Raw genomic sequence first — 24,439 nt, forward strand, 5'->3', positions numbered from 1 at the left:
GTATCACAAAAGAAAGTCGTTATCATTGTTGTTGTTGTGTGTTGAAGGGTTGTTGTTGTTGTGGTGGGTACCCCTAGATGGCACTGGGTAACCCTCTGCCCTCCCATGGGTTCCAGCGAACCCCCATATGGGCCTCGGGAAATATGAGGACCCCCAAAATAGAGTTAACTGAACCTCCCCCTCTACTCTACCTCATTTAGAATATTTAAATTGCAGGCATATTGATCATTTCATAATTCATCACATCAAGTGTGTTGTTTATTAAATAAAGTTCTTAAAGATAGTTCCGGTGTTCTATATTAGATGTATTTAATAGCATTCGCCGTTAGATTTTGATTAAAATTTAACAAGGAAAAAAAATAATAAAGAAAATCAAGGATATTGACTATTAGATGTCAATCCCAACTCATAATGCAATAATCTTTCTGGTTAAGATTTAAAGAAAATATCGTTTAAAATACGTACTTTGGTGTTAACCCTACCTACTGAGCTCAAAGGTAGTCTAAACTGAGAAGTGATAATAATATCGTATTTCCTTTTCAATGTGTAATCCGAGATGGGATAAACATTAACAATTTCAAAACAAATAGTTAACGCCGAAAAGGCATAATCTTAATGTTAAGGGAAGGGGTAACAATTCAGAAAAAATAAAAAAAAAAATAAAAAGAAATATATATTTTTGGACAGTATAAGCTTATAGCTATGGAAAGGGGTAACAATTCAGAAAAATAAAAAAAAATAAAAAAAAAAAAAATATGACCGGATAAGTATAACCTTAATGCTACGGGATGGGGTAACAATAAGGGCGTGAACCTACGTATTATTCTCTTACTCCTATAGGATCTATGTGGCAGTATATGTATATGTATTGTACCTATATAATGTCAAGATGTAATAATGCTTTACCATGAGACAAAACGTATTTTCATACGCCCATGCCTTCAGAACATATTTACCAAGCACAATATGAGTGAGTAGTAAGGGTATACTTAATCTTTTCAGGACCATATACTATTCTGAAAATGTGGTTACAGTTTGTAGGGATTTTGTAAGTTGGAATTCCACCAACAAAGGGTGACAAAATCGGCATCAAAATTTGATACTGGTAATCGGTTTGAAGTTTAAAGAAAAAAGGTAAATATCGGAATGAGAATTTATGTTTGATGGGCCACGCAGCCAATTTCGCCTTTACCACTAACGATTTGGAATTTCACTCCAAGATGCTATTATTTGACAGCTTCGATATTTATCTGAATGTTTTGAGTCAGAATCGAAGGTGTGATCCAATAAAAAAAATAGATCAATTTTCGAAAATGGTCAGAATAGCAAGACGAAATCACCTTATGTGACTAATTCCGATACGTAACCAATAAAATCTATCAACAAGATCTTAATCTCAATCCCAATGAATATATCCTTTTTTCATATTGATTCGTCGTTCAGATGCACATTTCTTAGACCAGCGACTACAATTTCGAAATCTGACTGTACTCTCGTTGTCACATGGTCTATCTCTGTGACTATCATTCTTCGTTAATGGTGGTAAAAATCAAATCACTAAATACCAGAAGCAGGCTGGTTAATATTCAAACAACCTTGTCACTCGCAACAAAATTCTACAAAATGCACGACGATACCATTTTTTGTTATTAAAATTCACTATTAATTGTGTCGGTATTTACATTCCTTAGGAAAAAAAATTTCATTAAATTCATTCGCGACTGTACGTCCTATTGTCGTACCGTTATGCACAAGGTGACAAACCGTTATATAAAAAAACTGGCTATATAGTTTACATAAGTAAATACATATACATATACGTTTATGTTGTAGATTTACATACGGCGTAATATGTATATTGTATGAAATAAGGACTAAATAAAGCTTTTCAAGAAAGTTCGGCTGACCGTCGAACCACAATAATAAAATTAAGAATTGCACACCTCCCCGTCTGTGACGGAGAAGGGTGAATATCTTAAGGACAATATATGTATCAGTTGTACTTTCTTTGAGGGTACTTATCTGCATTAAATTTTCCGCTTACTATCTGCATGCTTCCAGAAGGTCCAAAAAAGTATTTGAGGGTCGATTTGCTGATGTCGGGATGACGAGCCTGACGGTGGACAGTGGCTGGTGGTAGTAATTTCTGGTCTAACTGAAGTCACGAATTGCGGCTTTCAGCCTCGAATAAAATTTATCGGCAAAGAGGCAAAAACTTCTACTGCGATCCAGTTTCGCAAAAATTCTTATTAAACAGAATCGATCCGGTCACAAGATCCGAGAATTGAGCGATACTGTTGTGGACTAGTACCTCGTATTGTGGAATTCCATTAACTAGGCACGGGGTACAAAAAGATATTTCACTCCCACTAAATATCGATTGATGCAAACTTTTTGCTCCAAGTGTTGGGTGGAGGTTCCCAAAAAGACACCAAAGATATTAAAACACACTGAAACGTTTTTGGTTATGGCCGCTGTATTGTAAATTGCAATTACGTCGTAGATTTGCGGACCGTTATGTTTTCTTGGTGGTGGGGCACGTGTTGCTTTTTTCTTTTTTTCTTTGCTAGCTGTTTGCATGAAGCTGTAGGGAGAACAAACATTCTTTTTTTAAAAGTTTGCAATTATTTCCACTCGAAATATTTGTCTAGCACAGAACTCACCATAGAAATGTATATTCCACAGCCCGAGGTACGTCGATGTTCTTATTGGGACAGTACGTCCTAAATATCTCACACAATTTCTATCACTTATAATTTTTCTTTATCCAGCAGCAGAAAAATGGCGGCTTAATTTTTGTCTTCGTTTCTCTGCTGTTCTGGGTGTCTTGCTACAACCAACTTTCTGTATAACAATGAATTTGCAAAGTTGGTTGCAGTTTCTTCTTTCTGCATTTTGACATTCCTGACAGGCGTTGCCATATCGTTCAAAAAAAAAATTGAGATCGACGATCGCCCACAATGACAAAAACGTCGTTTGCGTCGTCGCTCATACCCTAGCAAAACTATGCTAGGTTAACATAACAAACCCGAACACGTGGGCGAAGGCCTGCCGAAGCCTCACTGATTCGGGAAGTTAACCGAACTAGGTAAGGGGTGGGGAAGAACTACGACCCTGAGAAAAAAGAATCACAAACAAATTCACAAAAGCCGGGTAATTATTTGGTAGGCACCATATGCTGCAGATCTTTAGAGTGATAGACCCCTATCTTTTTACCCTGTAGGTCTTCAATCTCGTATAAGGACGTTCCTACCTGTCTGGCAACTCTGCACTTCACAAACTTTTGACAGAGTTTGGAATTAAGATGGCGGGAGGCATCACTCAAAATAAAGTTCCGTCTAAGTATTTCCTGTCCCGGTTTGAAAACAATTTCGCGAGATCGAATGTTATAACGCTTCGCCGACTTTTCGTAACAATCGTGCATTTTCGATTTAATCCTATCGCGAACCAATTGCAAAATATCGTGTTTTGGTAATACCTCAACTGTTCCGTCTTCTAAAACCCCAAGTTTATGTGCCAATTCATACTCGCTCGCGTGTGTCACCATGTGTGTGCCAAACAATGAGAAATATGGCGAACAGCCAAGTGTAGTGTGCAAAGTGGATCGCAAGGAACATTCGATTGCGGATAGGTATCTATCCCAATCCCTTTGATCCTCCGAAACATATGTCCTAATCGCCGCGATAATGCTCCGATTGACCCTCTCGGAAGCATTCGCTTGAGGCGCATAAACCGCGTTTCGGATGTGCTTACAACCATACTTTTCGAGAAATGACGTGAATTCGGAAGAAATGAACTGTTTGCCATTATCAGAATGGACTAATTGTGGCACACCAAATTTATGAAAAACTTCCGATTCTAGATATTTTATAACACCTTTTGAATTGGCTTTCGCGAGTGGCTTTAAAAGAACGAATTTTGTTAAATGGTCCAAGACAATAAGTATAAACGCGTTACCTAAACGCGATCTCGGAAACGGCCCAATAAAATCTATGAAAATCTTTTGAAATGGTCGGTCTGTTATGGTTTCATTTCCCATTTTGGCTCTTAATATTTTATTTGGAGCTTTCGACTCCTTACAAAGAACACAACAATTGATAAAATCACGAACTTGTTTTGCCATCTTGGGCCAATAAAAATACTGACGAAGTGCCGCGATCGTCCGTCCTATCCCGCAGTGAAATTTCGTTGAAGACATATGTGCATTTTCGATCAAACTTTGGGTTAATTGAGTTGGAACCCAAAGCTTCCAAGTGAAATTCTCGTGAACGGGTGTACCGTCAGACGGAAGTGTCTTTTTATAAACGAAACCATCAGACACTTTTAAATCCGGAAAATTGTCTTGGTTCTCGAGAACCGCAGCAACCAATTGTGAATACTCTTCACTTTTAAATTCGGGAGAAGTCAAGTCAATTAAAGGCTTTTCATTCGTAAACATATTCAATTCATCCAAGTGTACTCGTGATAGTGTATCGGCGACGACGTTCTGAGAACCTTTGCGGTGCTGTATCTCAAAATTAAAAGCCTGAAGCTTCAAACTCCATCTTGCCAACCGTCCGCTGAGATCCTTCTGCCCCATCAGCCATTTCAATGCGCTGTGATCCGTAACTACAGTGAACGGCATAAGTTCAATAAAAGGGCGAAATTTCTTAATGGCACTTATGACCGCTAAACATTCGCGCTCAGTTACACTGTAGTTACGTTCAGCCTTTGAAAGTTGCGCAGAATGAAAGGCGATGGGACGTTCCAGACCTTCAGCATCTAGCTGGAACAAGACCGCACCGAGGCCGATATTAGAAGCGTCGCATTGGACGTAAAAACGCTTATCGAAAACAGGATGATTGAGAACGGGACTGGTAGTCAAAGCTACCTTCAACTTATTAAAAGCTTCAATTGCTGTTTCATCGAAAGAAAAAGTTTTGCCCTTCTTAAGGGTGTTGGTGATTGGAGCTGTGATCTCGGCGTAGTTCTGGATGAATCTCCTGAACCAAGAACACATTCCTAGAAATCGGCGAACCTCTCGAGTCGTCTTAGGAATCGGAATATCTGTTATGGAGTTAATTTTCGACGGGTCTGGCTTAAGTTTGCCCTCACCTACAATGTACCCGAGGTACCTCAACTCTCGGCGACAAAACTTCGACTTCTTCAAATTGATGGTCAAGTTCGCCCTTGATAGCATCTCACCAACCTTGCGTAGCAGCTCAATGTGGGACTCAAAATCGGGAGATACTACCAGCAAGTCATCGAGATATACGAAGACTTTGTTTTTCAGGTCCGGTGAGATCACACTATCCATTAACCGACATAACCGTTGGGCTGCGTTACACAATCCAAACGGCATGACGGTGAATTGATAGTGCGGTCTCCCCGGCACTGTAAACGCAGTCTTCGGACGACTCTCAACTGCAAGGGGAACTTGCCAAAAAGCGTCTTTCAAATCGATGCTTGAAATGTAGTAGGTGTCCTGAAGGCGGCCTAGCAGAGCGTCAATGAAGGGCAGAGGATAAGCATCCTTCACTGTCACCTCATTCAACTTGCGCGCGTCTAAACACAGCCTATTTTTTTCTCCCCGACGAACGAGAGTGACCGGCGAATTCCACGGTGACGTACTGGGCTCGATTACACCTAAACTCAGCATGCGATCTAACTCCTGATAAATTAATGATTCCACAGCTGGCGACACCGGATAGTGACGCTGCTTAATCGGGACTGCATTCCCTGTATCGATGACATGTTCTTGTAAATGGGTCTTCCCAAGACCAAACTTTTCGAAATCTCGAAAACTTTCTTTAGCTTTTTCAAGCAAAGCTAATTGGTCATCAGATAACAGGTGCATATCGGAATCATCAACTACCGAAGAGATCTCAAGGCTGCTAATGAGCTTAGGTGCAATAGCAAAAACTTTCCAAAAATCGACGCCACAGTACATGGAATTCTCAAGACCAGGTATCAAGTACACATCCATGGTCTTCGTCTTATCATCGAACGTGAGATCAACTTTAACCTTCCCTGCGCAAGAAATTCGCTGTCCACTAGCCGTACCTACACTACACTTATATACCGGAGTGACTTTCAGACTTAATTTATCAACCAAAGAGAAACAATTTTTGCCGAGGCAAGTAACAGTGGCTCCACTGTCGAATAATGCCAAAACAGATACTCCATTTACTAAAACTTCCCGAAAAGGACGAGGATCATTTGATTTAAAATCAGAAAAGGTAGTGGATGAAACCGAAAGTCGCTGCAATCGTCTACGCCTATAGCGCTCACGAGTTTTCAAAATACGGTTCGAAACAAAAACAGTTGGGTTTGCAGAAATCTCTGAATTAAAAATGCGTTCACGAGTCTTCAGATAATTTGCCATACGGATATGAAACGGCAATGTTAAATCTGGTTTGGTTCTGGCAGAGTTATGAGAAAGTCCGGGTGAAATAGAATTGTCAGGAACAATTGAATCTGTAGAAGTGGAAACATCATGAGAAACTAGTCAGTCCACTGTTTGAGTGGAAACTGATTCGGCCTTAGAAGAAGCAAAAGTGCAACTGTTTTGTTTACAGTTGTTACATTGAGGAGCTGTAACACCAGGTGAACCACAGCGGAAACAAAAAAGAGAACGTTGAGAACTAGTACATTGCTTAAAAGTGTGACCTTTGTCATTACAGTTCCAACAACGCATCGGTTCACTTTTAGAAACACCGGGTGCCTTTGGGCGAAACCTCAACTCTTCAACTTCCTGTACTAAATCATCAAAATCGTTATCATTTATCTCGTTCACCATACGAGTGGGTGGACTTGTCCTAAATCTCGATGAAGATTCTCTTTCAAGAAACTCTTCCGCTTTCCTGACTTCGTTTCTAAATTGTTCCACAGAGTAAAATGTTCCACTAAATGTCAAATGAGCAAGACGGGGTTTCAAACCAGCTTTGAGGATGTCAATAACCTCGAAATCCTTCAAAGGTTCCCTCAACTGTGTACGCAAGTTATTAATGGAATCGATATATTGTGTGGCAGACTCATCTCTTCCCTGCTTCCTATCCATAATCTGTCGCATCACATCTAAGTTGGATTGAAAACGTTGAAATTCATGGACTATGCTGATTTTAAGACTTTCCCAGTTCATGTTTGGATACTGTCGAATCTTTCCCCAATACCATTGGCAAGGACGACCCTCTAGCAAATGATGAAACTCATCGACTAGTTCTTGTTCTGAACAACCATAGCTCCTGCAAAGTCGCTCTACACGAAATATAAAATCTTCAACATTCGGTGTCTTTGGGGTAGCATCAAATTTGATGCCCCACTTGCTGAGGTATGGATGTCTGGGTCTACAAAAATCTTCCCTATAACGATTTGGAACTTCATTGTTACGACTACCTGAACCTGCATGTGCTGTTTCAGTTCGTAAAGGTGGCAACTCTCTGGGCCAATCAATGCTCGGAGAAGGTAATTCACGCCTATCATTTGGATTCCCTGGAGGGACTGTTTTAGAAAAAGCTTCTCTAACTGCAGCAGCAATCGCTGTCTGCATTTCTTTTTTCATGGTTTCAACCATTGATGCTTGGGTGACCTCTAAAGCGGACTGAACAACGTCAAGAACCCCTGTGCTACTAAGTCTATCAACCTGATCGTCATCATTGCCTCGAATTGTCAAAGGACTAAACGAAGGCCTAGTAATGGTACTTGGTTGCTCATTTACTTGCGCAAGGGTAGGTGGACTTGCCAATTCATTTGGTGTCGGCGGATCGTTACCATCAGCGCTAGCAGGGATACCAGTTTCAGTACCTTGTTCCGTTCCAGCAGCTTCTCCTACTGCTTGGCTTGTCGACCTGGTAATAATGCCGTAAGTTTTTGGCTTGGCCCCTGTAGCAGGCTGCATGGTTTCCAAAAACAAAACGAAATCTCCCACAAATCAACAAAAGTTACAAAAATGTACTTGTACTACTCAGTCCAACAAGAAATTTCAATAAAAAGCTCAAAATCCAAAAATGTCTTCTCTAATGACCGACAGGTTTTCAAAAAAGTAGGTATGATACCATAAATTCAACAAAATACCAAAGATATATAGATGAAACAGTCAATCACGGCCACTGCCTTTAGGTTCCGAAAAGGTACAATATTGAAAATCTCATACGCAACGAAACTCAATATGAAAATTGAATGGTTCCAACAGGTCAGGTATTTTCGAAATGAATCGAATCAAAAATCAATAAATCTTGCAAAGTATCTCGAAACCAGAACAAATGCTCAGAAATTCTGTAGAACAGAATAAATCGAGGTAATAAATTATTTTCTCTAGGCTGTGGTAGATCAGTATAAATGTTTGTAAGTCCGGGTAAAATTAGTTCGAATAATATTCGAATAAAGTCTTGGCTGGTAAAAGGAAAAAGAAATAGAACTTCGATAGGCTCTTCAGTTCTCTTCGCCTACCCCTATTGTTCTATGGAGTAGACTGTTCAAACGTAGGAGTGATTGTTGCCGGTTAGAATTTCCTCAAAGAGTTTCTCGAGGTCTCTTCAGTGTATCTTTAGTTAAGCATAGAACGGCTTTCTAAAGATACACTGGGAAATCGACAACCAGACAACAACCAGTCCTACGGAAAATGCTCCAACTCAAGGTTGAGCGCTGCCGTCCGAAGGCTCTCCAGACTAACCGCCCCTACAACCTTAAGGTACTTCAGCAGACCTCGAGTCGAACTGAAGACCAGTCTTCGGGTACAGCTAGTCCAGTTCTGTGTACACCCTGTGTGTACGTGAAAACAAACAAAAATATATTACTACTTAAAGCTTATATATTTTAAAAGTAAGAACTAGCAATCGGTAGCTTGAGCCTATCAAACCCCTCCTGCCGTCTTTTAATCAAAAAGAGAAAAACAAATGTCTTGAGGGCGACGACCCTATGCCTCACGCAATCGGAAAAAGAATGTTAATTACCACGGAAGGAAATTCCAGCAAAGTGAATAGTAAATTACTATCACTTCTGAAAAATCTGACAAAAACTAATGCACCACAGATCCCAATCGAAATTTCGAATTCTCAAACCGGACAGGAAATAAAATCGTACAAAAGATGCGCTAGTGTAGGTGCCAGATAAAAAACGACAAAGTCATAAAGTGCCCACAATCCAAATGAATCAACGTCTATATTTATTTTCAATAATTCGCCAAAAAAAAATTCTAGATATCCGTGGGTCAAAATTTTGTTTGAAAGGTGGCAACTAATCAGCGTTCACGGAATCTAATTATTTTTTCCAAAAAAAAATTTTTGAATCAAAAATGTTCAAATCCGAATTCAATATTTACTAAAATTAACACAAATGAGTGCAATTTTGTCAAAATTACTTGGTTCAAACAAATTTCCCAAAATCAAAATGTATCAATATGGCTAAGGTTATAGGTAAAGGTTTGGTTCAGCTAAATAAGAAAAACAACAACAATCAAAATCAACTACCCCAACAACTTTCAAAAAAATCCCCAGAAAAATCATGTTCATAGTGATACAATCTCATAAAGGCATATACGATACAGCAAATTGCACCTTGATCATATACGTCAAGCATGAATGACAATATACCGTACATGTCTAAATCCACGAATTTCGATAAAAATATTTTGTTGCGAAATAAAAGTTTGCAATATAGGCAATACTTCCAGACTAACAAAATATATTCCTCTTAGGTGTTAATTCAGGAATAAAATCGACTCGATTTGCATTGTGATGCTATTGAGTGTCATCATAAACAAAACGACAAACTCAAGACTCACCTGCAAAAAGAAAAATCACTAAAGCTCAAAATTCAAAATTTTTCAAAACTAAGTTCTTGAACCCCTAGGGTCTCAAGACACTAGCTAATACGTTGGGCGCCATTTTGTAACGTTCAGGGACGTGTGTGAAACGATAGATGGTTAGGCCATGGTGGCAAGAGGCTTAACATTGTTCTGGTATACCGGCTACATTCAGTCGGCCACACACTACGTACAAAAAAAAGGTATCACAAAAGAAAGTCGTTATCATTGTTGTTGTTGTGTGTTGAAGGGTTGTTGTTGTTGTGGTGGGTACCCCTAGATGGCACTGGGTAACCCTCTGCCCTCCCATGGGTTCCAGCGAACCCCCATATGGGCCTCGGGAAATATGAGGACCCCCAAAATAGAGTTAACTGAACCTCCCCCTCTACTCTACCTCATTTAGAATATTTAAATTGCAGGCATATTGATCATTTCATAATTCATCACATCAAGTGTGTTGTTTATTAAATAAAGTTCTTAAAGATAGTTCCGGTGTTCTATATTAGATGTATTTAATAGCATTCGCCGTTAGATTTTGATTAAAATTTAACAAGGAAAAAAAATAATAAAGAAAATCAAGGATATTGACTATTAGATGTCAATCCCAACTCATAATGCAATAATCTTTCTGGTTAAGATTTAAAGAAAATATCGTTTAAAATACGTACTTTGGTGTTAACCCTACCTACTGAGCTCAAAGGTAGTCTAAACTGAGAAGTGATAATAATATCGTATTTCCTTTTCAATGTGTAATCCGAGATGGGATAAACATTAACAATTTCAAAACAAATAGTTAACGCCGAAAAGGCATAATCTTAATGTTAAGGGAAGGGGTAACAATTCAGAAAAAATAAAAAAAAAAATAAAAAGAAATATATATTTTTGGACAGTATAAGCTTATAGCTATGGAAAGGGGTAACAATTCAGAAAAATAAAAAAAAATAAAAAAAAAAAAAATATGACCGGATAAGTATAACCTTAATGCTACGGGATGGGGTAACAATAAGGGCGTGAACCTACGTATTATTCTCTTACTCCTATAGGATCTATGTGGCAGTATATGTATATGTATTGTACCTATATAATGTCAAGATGTAATAATGCTTTACCATGAGACAAAACGTATTTTCATACGCCCATGCCTTCAGAACATATTTACCAAGCACAATATGAGTGAGTAGTAAGGGTATACTTAATCTTTTCAGGACCATATACTATTCTGAAAATGTGGTTACAGTTTGTAGGGATTTTGTAAGTTGGAATTCCACCAACAAAGGGTGACAAAATCGGCATCAAAATTTGATACTGGTAATCGGTTTGAAGTTTAAAGAAAAAAGGTAAATATCGGAATGAGAATTTATGTTTGATGGGCCACGCAGCCAATTTCGCCTTTACCACTAACGATTTGGAATTTCACTCCAAGATGCTATTATTTGACAGCTTCGATATTTATCTGAATGTTTTGAGTCAGAATCGAAGGTGTGATCCAATAAAAAAAATAGATCAATTTTCGAAAATGGTCAGAATAGCAAGACGAAATCACCTTATGTGACTAATTCCGATACGTAACCAATAAAATCTATCAACAAGATCTTAATCTCAATCCCAATGAATATATCCTTTTTTCATATTGATTCGTCGTTCAGATGCACATTTCTTAGACCAGCGACTACAATTTCGAAATCTGACTGTACTCTCGTTGTCACATGGTCTATCTCTGTGACTATCATTCTTCGTTAATGGTGGTAAAAATCAAATCACTAAATACCAGAAGCAGGCTGGTTAATATTCAAACAACCTTGTCACTCGCAACAAAATTCTACAAAATGCACGACGATACCATTTTTTGTTATTAAAATTCACTATTAATTGTGTCGGTATTTACATTCCTTAGGAAAAAAAATTTCATTAAATTCATTCGCGACTGTACGTCCTATTGTCGTACCGTTATGCACAAGGTGACAAACCGTTATATAAAAAAACTGGCTATATAGTTTACATAAGTAAATACATATACATATACGTTTATGTTGTAGATTTACATACGGCGTAATATGTATATTGTATGAAATAAGGACTAAATAAAGCTTTTCAAGAAAGTTCGGCTGACCGTCGAACCACAATAATAAAATTAAGAATTGCACACCTCCCCGTCTGTGACGGAGAAGGGTGAATATCTTAAGGACAATATATGTATCAGTTGTACTTTCTTTGAGGGTACTTATCTGCATTAAATTTTCCGCTTACTATCTGCATGCTTCCAGAAGGTCCAAAAAAGTATTTGAGGGTCGATTTGCTGATGTCGGGATGACGAGCCTGACGGTGGACAGTGGCTGGTGGTAGTAATTTCTGGTCTAACTGAAGTCACGAATTGCGGCTTTCAGCCTCGAATAAAATTTATCGGCAAAGAGGCAAAAACTTCTACTGCGATCCAGTTTCGCAAAAATTCTTATTAAACAGAATCGATCCGGTCACAAGATCCGAGAATTGAGCGATACTGTTGTGGACTAGTACCTCGTATTGTGGAATTCCATTAACTAGGCACGGGGTACAAAAAGATATTTCACTCCCACTAAATATCGATTGATGCAAACTTTTTGCTCCAAGTGTTGGGTGGAGGTTCCCAAAAAGACACCAAAGATATTAAAACACACTGAAACGTTTTTGGTTATGGCCGCTGTATTGTAAATTGCAATTACGTCGTAGATTTGCGGACCGTTATGTTTTCTTGGTGGTGGGGCACGTGTTGCTTTTTTCTTTTTTTCTTTGCTAGCTGTTTGCATGAAGCTGTAGGGAGAACAAACATTCTTTTTTTAAAAGTTTGCAATTATTTCCACTCGAAATATTTGTCTAGCACAGAACTCACCATAGAAATGTATATTCCACAGCCCGAGGTACGTCGATGTTCTTATTGGGACAGTACGTCCTAAATATCTCACACAATTTCTATCACTTATAATTTTTCTTTATCCAGCAGCAGAAAAATGGCGGCTTAATTTTTGTCTTCGTTTCTCTGCTGTTCTGGGTGTCTTGCTACAACCAACTTTCTGTATAACAATGAATTTGCAAAGTTGGTTGCAGTTTCTTCTTTCTGCATTTTGACATTCCTGACAGGCGTTGCCATATCGTTCAAAAAAAAAATTGAGATCGACGATCGCCCACAATGACAAAAACGTCGTTTGCGTCGTCGCTCATACCCTAGCAAAACTATGCTAGGTTAACATAACAAAACGAATCATGTAAGTTAGCACAATTAAATGCTTGTATTTATATCAGAATTGTTTATTCTTTTAGGGAAATTTTGTTAAAATGTTGACGTGTAATAATTTAATAAATTATTATTAAAAAAATCAAACTACAATTATATACGTATACGCAAAGGAATTGACAGTTTGAAATCGACTCGATGTCGTAATGTAAACCAGCTTTTAGTCGCTTACTCGAAGTTACTGGACTTGTACAAATTATCAAGTAAACGAACACACCTACATATTGTATGGAAATGCCAGCTTAAATCTACTGGATTAGTTAAATCCACCATATGGCCTGTTCCCGTACTTTATAAAGTGGTAAAAGTCGTAAAAGTTGTAAAAGTCGTAAACGATTTTCATATAAATAAGTTTTGTGTACGGGAACGCAAAATGTGTAAAAGTATTAAAAATTGTAAAAACTTTTTAGTTCTGGAACAGAGCTTATATGTTAAAGGTACCAAATAGAGTAAAAAATAAAAATTACTTTAGCTAGGCTCCAGAATATTGTTGCTAGAAAAGTGCTCCAAAAATAGCAGAAGTTGTTGTTTTACCCACTTTTGCACATTTTTCCCAACAAATCGTTCCAGTACTTGCAAAATATTGATATCGCTTTAAAAAAATTGGCGATGAATAGCGCCACTGGTATCACCGCACTCTGTAATTCGAAAGCGTATGTCAAACTAGTGCGATAAGCGCAAATATCTTGCGTTAACAAAATATCAAACGCAAAGGAAACGAATCATGTAAGTTAGCACAATTAAATGCTTGTATTTATATCAGAATTGTTTATTCTTTTAGGGAAATTTTGTTAAAATGTTGACGTGTAATAATTTAATAAATTATTATTAAAAAAAAATCAAACTACAATTATATACTTATACGCAAAGGAATTGACAGTTTGAAATCGACTCGATGTCGTAATGTAAACCAGCTTTTAGTCGCTTACTCGAAGTTACTGGACTTGTACAAATTATCAAGTAAACGAACACACCTACATATTGTATGGAAATGCCAGCTTAAATCTACTGGATTAGTTAAATCCACCATATGGCCTGTTCCCGTACTTTATAAAGTGGTAAAAGTCGTAAAAGTTGTAAAAGTCGTAAACGATTTTCATATAAATAAGTTTTGTGTACGGGAACGCAAAATGTGTAAAAGTATTAAAAATTGTAAAAACTTTTTAGTTCTGGAACAGAGCTTATATGTTAAAGGTACCAAATAGAGTAAAAAATAAAAATTACTTTAGCTAGGCTCCAGAATATTGTTGCTAGAAAAGTGCTCCAAAAATAGCAGAAGTTGTTGTTTTACCCACTTTTGCACATTTTTCCCAACAAATCGTTCCAGTACTTGCAAAATATTGATATCGCTTTAAAAAAATTGGCGCTGAATAGCGCCACTGGTATCACCGCACTCTGTAATTCGAAAGCGTATGTCAAACTAGTGCGATAAGCGCAAATATCTTGCGTTAACAAAATATCAAACGCAAAGGAAACGAATCATGTAAGTTAGCACAATTAAATGCTTGTATTTATATCAGAATTGTTTATTCTTTTAGGGAAATTTTGTTAAAATGTTGACGTGTAATAATTTAATAAATTATTATTAAAAAAAAATCAAACTACAATTATATACGTATACGCAAAGGAATTGACAGTTTGAAATCGACTCGATGTCGTAATGTAAACCAGCTTTTAGTCGCTTACTCGAAGTTACTGGACTTGTACAAATTATCAAGTAAACGAACACACCTACATATTGTATGGAAATGCCAGCTTAAATCTACTGGATTAGTTAAATCCACCATATGGCCTGTTCCCGTACTTTATAAAGTGGTAAAAGTCGTAAAAGTTGTAAAAGTCGTAAAAGTCGTAAACGATTTTCATATAAATAAGTTTTGTGTACGGGAACGCAAAATGTGTAAAAGTATTAAAAATTGTAAAAACTTTTTAGTTCTGGAACAGAGCTTATATGTTAAAGGTACCAAATAGAGTAAAAAATAAAAATTACTTTAGCTAGGCTCCAGAATATTGTTGCTAGAAAAGTGCTCCAAAAATAGCAGAAGTTGTTGTTTTACCCACTTTTGCACATTTTTCCCAACAAATCGTTCCAGTACTTGCAAAATATTGATATTGCTTTAAAAAAATTGGCGCTGAATAGCGCCACTGGTATCACCGCACTCTGTAATTCGAAAGCGTATGTCAAACTAGTGCGATAAGCGCAAATATCTTGCGTTAACAAAATATCAAACGCAAAGGAAACGAATCATGTAAGTTAGCACAATTAAATGCTTGTATTTATATCAGAATTGTTTATTCTTTTAGGGAAATTTTGTTAAAATGTTGACGTGTAATAATTTAATAAATTATTATTAAAAAAAAAATCAAACTACAATTATATACGTATACGCAAAGGAATTGACAGTTTGAAATCGACTCGATGTCGTAATGTAAACCAGCTTTTAGTCGCTTACTCGAAGTTACTGGACTTGTACAAATTATCAAGTAAACGAACACACCTACATATTGTATGGAAATGCCAGCTTAAATCTACTGGATTAGTTAAATCCACCATATGGCCTGTTCCCGTACTTTATAAAGTGGTAAAAGTCGTAAAAGTTGTAAAAGTCGTAAACGATTTTCATATAAATAAGTTTTGTGTACGGGAACGCAAAATGTGTAAAAGTATTAAAAATTGTAAAAACTTTTTAGTTCTGGAACAGAGCTTATATGTTAAAGGTACCAAATAGAGTAAAAAATAAAAATTACTTTAGCTAGGCTCCAGAATATTGTTGCTAGAAAAGTGCTCCAAAAATAGCAGAAGTTGTTGTTTTACCCACTTTTGCACATTTTTCCCAACAAATCGTTCCAGTACTTGCAAAATATTGATATCGCTTTAAAAAAATTGGCGCTGAATAGCGTCATTAAACCCATGAATAATACAAATCACCCACATTTCTCCCAGAAGTATACATAAATGCCTGTGAAAGTGGCAACTTAGCCTCAATGTGTCATTTAACTTTAATTCCCACCTCACCTCATGGTGAATTTGACAAACAAAATCAGCTGTTCAATACCTACAATTTTGCGGTAGTTTCACGCAAGACAATTTTCACATTTTGTTTACATAAATCTTGGAAATTATCAAATAAAAATCTGTGAAAATGCGTTTAACTTTGATCCAGCTGTTCAAAGATACCGTTCCCGGTCATATATTTCGTGGAAAACGTCGTCTCGTAAAACCGGTCAGTAAAAGGGCTATGGAAACATTACGTCGAGAATATGAACGACAAGAACAAATTATGCTATATTTGAGACATCCTTATTTGTCGGTGGTAAGTATAACGAGTTAAAAAGCTTCCAGATTACCATAATACTCTTGTCCTTTGTAGGAGGAATCAGCAGGACATGTCAAGGATTTGAAGAAGTCCGAAGCTAAGATTGCCATGTGGAATGATGCAGCAACAGCAAAGAAATTCAAACCACATGTAACCATAGAGGAACGTTTGAGTCACCTAAAAGTAAAGGAAGCTTGGGATTAGGTTATATAAATATGTAGTTTATGTATTCTATTGTTAATAAGTTGCAATAAATGTTAAAGGATTGTAAATTATTATATCTACAACTCACCGCTAGGTGAACACGGCAATTATTAAAAATTCTGCTTTAGTCCTTTTTAGGGGTTCCAATTATTATTCCTATTACCCCTGATAAGAATGTCTACACAGGAATTATTTTACAGAGGAAATGAAGAGGAAAATAGCCCTTAATTGATTATTACAAAAAGTAAAATTCAGAAGTAAAATTGGATGATGGATGGAATGACTAACAACAAATTGGGGCTCCCTGGATCATTAAACTTTAGTTATATTATTGTTTATGGTCATAAACGTCTATTATCTAATGGGCCGATTCCGTACAGCGAGGCGAGTCGTGTCGCGTTGCCAGTTGCAATTTTTCCATTACGTATGGCAAAAGTCGCACGACGACGTCAAATTTTGTCGCCGTAATGTTCATTTTCCGGCGACAACAAATTAGCTGTCGCCGTTCATTTTTACTAACGAATAAAAATAAAATAAATAAAAATAACTTGTTATCGACGATTATTTTCTATCGCTGTACGTAGTGCATTTTTTAAATTTTGTCGCAGAGACGATAGACGACGCTACATGACTCGCCTCGCTGTACGGAATCGGCCCATAAAACTCTCAGTCATCTGAGTAACGATCATTTGAGTAGAATCATGCGGCACATGCCGGCAAAGTATAAACAGATATAAAGGGTTTCCTGGAATCATCGGTAATTGATTACATGGGTGTTTATCATTTTGAAAGGTTTGGGTGTATAGCGATGCGGAAACAATGAACTGATAGTTGTTGTAGCAGCATAGGTTTTGGATTCGGGCCGATCCGGCACAAAGAATCCCCGTTGCTATGGGATTGGCTGATATTAGTCGTTTTTGTTGATGATACAGAATTAAAGGAGTTTATATGGAAAGATATAACTTTATATAGAGTGATATAACAGGAAAATAAAGGGGTCGATTATCGATAGCAATTATCGTTGAGTGGAGTTGGGAGGGATATTTTTTGGTATCATGTAACATTTACGACGACAAATTTTTTCTCATACAAAATTATAATATATATATATATATATATATATATATATTTTAATTGTAAAACAATTCGTTTGAAATCATCTCTTGAACAAAAACTAAGAAATTTGCATTGCATGAATCGTTATATGAGGACTATAACGGATTTTCAATAGAAAGTTCGTCATCTGATAAAAACACGAAATTTATCTTATAGTCCGGTCAAAATAGACATTGAAATAGCAAAAATTCCCACAAAGCTGAATTTTGGTGGAGAGCGAGTGTTTGCCATTAGAAGCAACGTCCTAAAAGTCCCCATCGATCCCATGTGTGCAAACAAAATTATTCGGGGTCAAAGGTCAAAATTTAAGGGTTTTTAGGTTTTCGGATTTATTTTTGAAAACGGTTGATCTAATCAAAAATTGACTAAAGTAAATATTGTAGACAGAAAAATTATCTACAAGTTTGACCCTTACAATTTTTTTCTTAGAAGGAACCATTCTTGAGATATAGCTGTTCTAAAAAACACATGATTTTTATGCACTTATAAGGGAAATATGCAAATATTCAGACGAACCGGCTAAAATAAGCGAAGTAATCGGGTCTGTCCCCTAAAAATATATATATTTTCTTAAAGAGCGAAATTATAGCTATCTTCTAAAAAAAATTCCAACAAAATCGGAGTGTGTTTAGTAGAGTTATTCAATGTTAGAGTCATTTTATGCAAAAATAGCCCATTTAACCCACATGTATAATCGAAAGCCCAACGGAAACGACCCCAACGAAAACTCTTCGATTTTTTTCAAGTTTTGTCCGAAGGTAGGGTTTGTTGCGCTGATTACGGAAATGTATAATTTTCAACGGTTGCGGATCCGGTTCGCCGGTTATTAGACCCGAAAGGCCAAATTTAAAAACCGGGTTAGACCCGGTTCTACAAAACCGATTACTGCAAAGTGGATATCGTTTGAAAGCTTACGGAAGTATCTAACACATAGTGTCGTTACTTTAACCGGTTCGCCTCATAATGTACTTACGCGGCTAATTTTTTATGTGACCTTTAGATCGAGATATCTCGAAAATGATAAGTCTTTTTTAAGAATCATAAGGACCAATCTTGTAGACAATTATTGAATCTACAACTTTTACTTTAGCGGGCTTTTGCTATTACCGTTTTTGAGAAAAATTAAAAAAACTGAATAATGTCTCCAAAAATGACCTTTGACCCCGAATAACTGGTTTTGCACACATGGGATCGATGGGGACTTTTAAGACGTTGCTTCTAATGGCCAACCCTAGCTCTCCACCAAAATTCAGCTTTGTGGGAATTTTTGCTATTTCCCCCTTATACGCATGTCTATTTTGACCGGACTATTATGCAAATGAATAAAAGTAGCAAAGTTTGTATTTAATATAGTTATTTTCCAATATATTTTAATAATCATTGCGAAAAAATCTTTTGGAATTGATTTGTTTCTATTTTTATATGCTGTTGTTTACAAAATCTCTCACGACTCTTTCCTCGTATTTCAACGCCATACGTAACGTCGTGACGTACAAAAAATATTCACCTACCTACCACAACAACGCTCTCTGAGCGTCCGTATTACCCAAATACGTTGAATCCGAAATCCCATTTAAAACACAAAAACCGCGAAAGAAACTTTATTAAATGTTTTCATTCGTAAAACGCACATTTTTCCTTTGCAATAAATTGTATTTCATGTTTTGTTGGGCTTTTGTTTTCAAAATACAAAACACATACATACAAGCATACAAAACGTTCTGTCATAGTTAAATTTTTTAAACTTACAAAAAGTATACGCTCGACTTATTTCGGTAGATCTCATAAGAATACATGTGTTCTACTTTTTTCACCACATACGTTTTGGGAATACGGACGTATTTAGGCATGACAGTGATACCGATTTTTCGTATCAAAAAAAAGTAAATATTATATTTAAAACGAGAAATCCGTTCTGGGAGTTACGAATGTATTTCTTTTGATATGTTTAGGATATAACATGCTTTAAAACAGGTATCGGCACCAATACAAATGCATTGTTTGCGGCCTCACGCATACGACTCTCTCTCGCTCTCTCCACAAACAGCGTGTGCGTTAATGCATTGCTAAAATTAAAAATCATTGAAACAACCGACAACAGAACCTTCTTCTTTGACTTCTGAACGAAGACTGAGAGGTGGTTGTTCTGTTGTTATTCTCATCAAGGGCACGTGTGCCCCTTTTTGTCGAACATTGCTTTAAAAGTCAAAAATTGTCGTTGTATATCATTTTTCATCACATAAAAATGCATGGTACAATTAGAAAGGTAGATGTCTCAGCCCAGCTGATCGAATCTAAAACGTCAAAAAACTATGAATTCGCCATGAAAAATCAAAACAAAAAACCATATGATTCGGTAAGTAAGAGATAGCATGTCTACACTTTATAGACAAACACAAGCGATAAAAAGAGACAACAAGAGACCATTTGGCGAAAATTTTGACAGTTTACATTACAAAAAAAGTTGCTTTGTTGTAGCAATTCGCCGATGCATCTACCTTTCTTATTGTATCATGCTTACGACTACGCCTACGTCACTTGAACGTTAACGACTACGCCAACCGTAATAAGGTTGATTAATTCCCAGCAAAATAAATTGGATGTAGTGCAATGTGGACTAGTTCTTTCACAGCATGTTTTTGATGCAGTTCAAACGGAGTCGTGAAAAAGGCACTCCAGTCCTCACATTTTAACCGCATTTGGATGCAATCCAAAGAATCACATCCAATTGTCACATTTTAACAACATCCGGATGCAGTTCAACGGAGTCGTGAAAAAGGCACTCCAATTCCTCACAATTTAACAGCATCCGGATGCAGTCCAAACGGAGTCGTGAAAAAGGCACTCCGTTCGCTACATTTTATTAGCAGTTGTTAGATATCCCTACACGTTCATAAATCAGTGTATACATCTCTACAGTCAGCGGCATACATTTTATAAAAAGAAATAAGCGTGTTAAAATTTCCAAAAATTTGCTAATACAAACTACAAAATATTTAATTTGTAAACATTTTTCCGGTAACTCACGAGAAGAAAATTTCCCAATGGAGTGCTGTTGGAGACAATATCAAGCCCAAATAGCAGATGAAGCATAAACAATTCAGCTTGAATTAAATAGAGAGTGGAGGAAACACGCATGTTTGCGATTGAATTCAATGGAGAATTTTCATAATTTGTGTTAATGTAATAAAGTTCTTAATATTTTTGTTTTACACAAATAATAAATGCATTTTATTTGTTCTGGGATATTTTGTAATGGCTTGCACAAACACACGTGCTTTGGACTGCATCCTATTCTACCCCAAAAGGTTAGTTAAAATGCAATGCCAAAGGGTCAGTTAAAATGCAGTGCCAAAGGGTCAGTTAAAATGCAGTGCCAGAGGGTCAGTTAAAATGCAGTGCCAACGGGTCAGTTAAAATGCAGTGCAATGGAGTGCCTCTTTCAGTAGTCACGCTCTTGTAAAAATCATGAGTGAAAATGCGTAATTTGATGCACTTCCAGATCACTTGTACATATCATTTAACTGCCTCTTTGGAGGCAAACTTTTTGCTGGGTTGATAAATTGAGTGCAAATCCAATGTGCACATGGGTTCCATCTACATAGCCGACTACACCAGGGAATATCGTTTTTGAATAAAAATGATTTTTGTTTTGTCTTTTTTCCTCCTCCGTCAACTTCGAAACGATCTAATTTGTCATCTATCAAGTGGACAACTTCCTTCAATACGTTCGACAATGTGGATTGAGCCATGCAATTGTTGTAATCATTGCCATGGGTTTGGAAACTTCCTTCCGCAAAAAATCTCAACGCAGCGCACACTTTTAAAAGTGGGGGTATTGCTGTTGATCTGTAACTTACTTTGAAGTCATCCTTTAACGTTTCCAATATATAAACTACCACATCCTTTGGCAATCGAAAATACTCCTTAAACCTAAAATAATTTACTAATTATACAGATCTTTCCAAGATGAGCTTCAACTTACAGTACAGCCCCTGGATTCTTGTTCTATGAAAATTTGAAATGAAAAGTATTTCCTTTATAATTTTTTTCATTTGACAGTTTTTTTCCTTTATAAAAGTTTTCATTTCACATTTTCATAGAAACAGAATTGAGCCCCAGATGGCAATTCCAATGAATTCGACTTGTCCCTCAAAATTCTTCTAATAGATGGCATGTCCTGTACATTTTCTTAGTCATCAAAAAAAATCCACTGAACTTATCATTTTAAAATAGTTTTTTTTTTTTTTTGGCGAATTGTGCCTTTTGGATTTAATAGAGTTCACAAGTTTGAAAAAACGCTGATCGATAACACGTTTATCTACAACCCAGTTGGTTTGACATCAATAATACAACATTTCATCTCAGTTGTGCTGACAATTGACAACGTAACTCAAGTTTAGTGGCAATGCATAATCGACCCCAAAAAGTGTGTTCTTTGTACAACAAAAATGGTTCTTTATTCAACAATTGGGGTACAACAACAGTACCTTTAAAATGCATATTGTTATATTTTTTCATTTTATAACGCCTTACAACTAATTAATGAGCTAAAACTTTTTTTCCACCATCCTCCTGCTGTTCGTCCTCTTTAACATAATAACGATCCAAATAGTGGATAATTTCAAAACCCACCTCAATCATAATCAATATAATTATCATCCATTCCAAACGGGTATTGTGTGCTTCATTTAAATTGTGCGATATCAACTCAGCCAGTTCAACACAATGATTGATTTTCTCGTTCATAACTTTAGTTCGTCGTGATATTGAGAAATAATTACATATTTGTAAATATAATGTTTCCAATTCTTCACGATCCCAATAGAAATCAGGAGTGTCAAGTAAATCCGATGATAAGTTAATAACATGTCTCAGAGCCAACAGTTCTCCTGTTTTTCTCAACACTTCAGCTCTGGAGATCCTTATACGTCTACCTTTTTTCATGTCATTTGTAAGGAATTCCATAGAGTCAATATATCTATCCAATGTTGCCTCCCATATACCCAACTTTACAGATGTTGCCAAGGCATTGGAGAATGTATATTTTGCGAAGAAGTTATCCTCTCCAGATGTAAGAAAAAATTTACCACTTTGAAAGAAAGCTTTCGCAGGTTCACTTGAATGCACAATATCACCTTCCACATCTATGGCCGAGGCAGGAATATAGGTATACGGCATAACTTCACTTTCACTACGCACCAATGGCCGCAGGTACGGATCTTTTTCAAATGATCTTAGGAATGACAAAATATTGTTTGATTCTATATCATTGAAATTCCACATGACCACTGAACCTTCACGAAAGAAGAATATATCTCTATCTTCTCCACCAACTTGATATTTGGCCGTTACATACAAGACATCTTGTTCCAAACCCAAATTATCTGTTGAAAAGAATTTCTTAGCATCATACAATTCCTGTAGTTTCAAAGCTTCTAGCAGATTTTCCAAATCATATTCTTCAGCTGTTGAAAATGCTGCAACATTAAAGTAACCCAAAGCGGCTAGATCAGCTTTCCCGGCACGTTTTTTACGTTTATTTACTTGACTCAATGGAACGGTCTTCGAAGTTGTTTGTGCAAGATTGCTTGCGGTTGTTCCCGTCGCAGCTTTATGTGCCCCACGTTGTGGAGTTGTTAATGCCCTGCCTTCCAAATCTTGTAATTTAATTTCCATGTTTGTAGCTTTGACGATTGGTGTCTGCTGATGCAATATTGATAGCTTTGGAGTTATTTTTGTAGAGAACTTTTTTGTGGTCTGGAACACGGTAATGACCGCACTGTGTTTTTTGATGATAAGTCTTGCAAAATTCATGGTTCTGATTTATGTCCTCATTACTATTAAACAAATTCAATTCGCGTGGTGAATGCAAGTTAGTGTAAATGCTTGTAAATGTTACGTAGCTGTGTTGTTTTAATTGCCGCCCGCGACCACTTTCATTAAAAAAAAAAAAAAACAAAAAACAGCTGTTTATTTTTGGGGTATGTTCAGTGGTTTTTAGGGCACATTCATCAAGATTCTAATAAAGCTGGGTGCACACCATGGCACAACTACCATTACCATGGTAGTGGTATCACGACAGCTGTTCGAATATGAAATGTCAAACCCCTTTATAAAAAAATTATTGTTTTTTATTCCCGTTCATACATTCCAAACTTTTTCTAATAAAAAAATCTATCCAAATTTGTTACATCGTTTTTTAATCGACCACAAAAATATGACTGTTTTCAAAACGAGAAAAATAAGCGATTATCGGATTGCATCACTCGTCTTTTTGATCAATTTTTCCATAGAAACAAACAATTCGATGTCGAAAAATGTACAGTGAGTGTCAAAAATATTCGGTTTTCAATTTCACCAATAATAAAACCTCAGTATTTTAGAAGCCTGTACCTATATTCAAAAAAGCAAATACTTAAAAAATGTGGGTCCTGTGCAAGATCTATTTAACAGGTCACGTAAGTAGCACAACAACAACTTCTTTTTGGCTGAAAATTCTTCAGTATGTCAAAATGTTTGTTTACGTTTTCATACAATTCATTCACAATAACAAAAAATTTGACAGATTGAAACCAATCAGCTGGTCGTTTTACGCCAACTTTTTATTTCATCATGGTCCTGTGGCAATTAAAAATGCATGTAACATGTATCTATGGCAACCCTAAGAGCGAGAATAACAATGAAATCGTTGCATGGTACAATTAGAAAGGTAGATGCATCGGCGAATTGCTACAACAAAGCAACTATTTT

At 36.6% G+C, this 24,439-nt stretch overlaps 3 protein-coding genes across 3 annotated transcripts in view; 1 reads left to right on the forward strand and 2 right to left on the reverse strand.

The window, feature by feature from the left end:
• Nucleotides 1-21,978, reverse strand: part of waw (Translation factor waclaw) — a 73,778-nt gene extending 51,800 nt beyond the window's left edge. Inside the window, exons 1-2 of the mRNA XM_073971870.1 lie at nucleotides 21,672-21,978; nucleotides 21,547-21,619 (exon numbers count right to left, since the gene is read on the reverse strand). Coding sequence (XP_073827971.1) covers nucleotides 21,547-21,557 — 11 coding nt within the window. The 5' untranslated portion in view covers nucleotides 21,558-21,619; nucleotides 21,672-21,978. The remainder of the gene's footprint in view (nucleotides 1-21,546; nucleotides 21,620-21,671) is intronic.
• Nucleotides 16,077-16,638, forward strand: LOC141399004 (large ribosomal subunit protein mL63). The gene is made up of 2 exons (XM_073976900.1): nucleotides 16,077-16,363; nucleotides 16,421-16,638. The coding sequence occupies exons 1-2, from the start codon at nucleotides 16,193-16,195 to the stop codon at nucleotides 16,568-16,570; spliced, it is 321 nt and encodes a 106-aa protein (XP_073833001.1). The 5' UTR covers nucleotides 16,077-16,192; the 3' UTR covers nucleotides 16,571-16,638.
• A 145-nt stretch (nucleotides 21,979-22,123) lies between the features above and the next one.
• On the reverse strand, nucleotides 22,124-23,624 carry LOC141396426 (required for meiotic nuclear division protein 1 homolog). Its single transcript, XM_073971890.1, has one exon. The coding sequence runs from the start codon at nucleotides 23,501-23,503 to the stop codon at nucleotides 22,229-22,231; it is 1,275 nt and encodes a 424-aa protein (XP_073827991.1). The 5' UTR covers nucleotides 23,504-23,624; the 3' UTR covers nucleotides 22,124-22,228.
• Between the last annotated feature and the right edge of the window lie 815 nt (nucleotides 23,625-24,439).

The sequence above is a fragment of the Musca autumnalis genome, unplaced genomic scaffold, assembly GCF_047663935.1.
Source record: "Musca autumnalis isolate F117 unplaced genomic scaffold, ASM4766393v1 scaffold_3, whole genome shotgun sequence".
NCBI lineage: Eukaryota > Metazoa > Arthropoda > Insecta > Diptera > Muscidae > Musca > Musca autumnalis.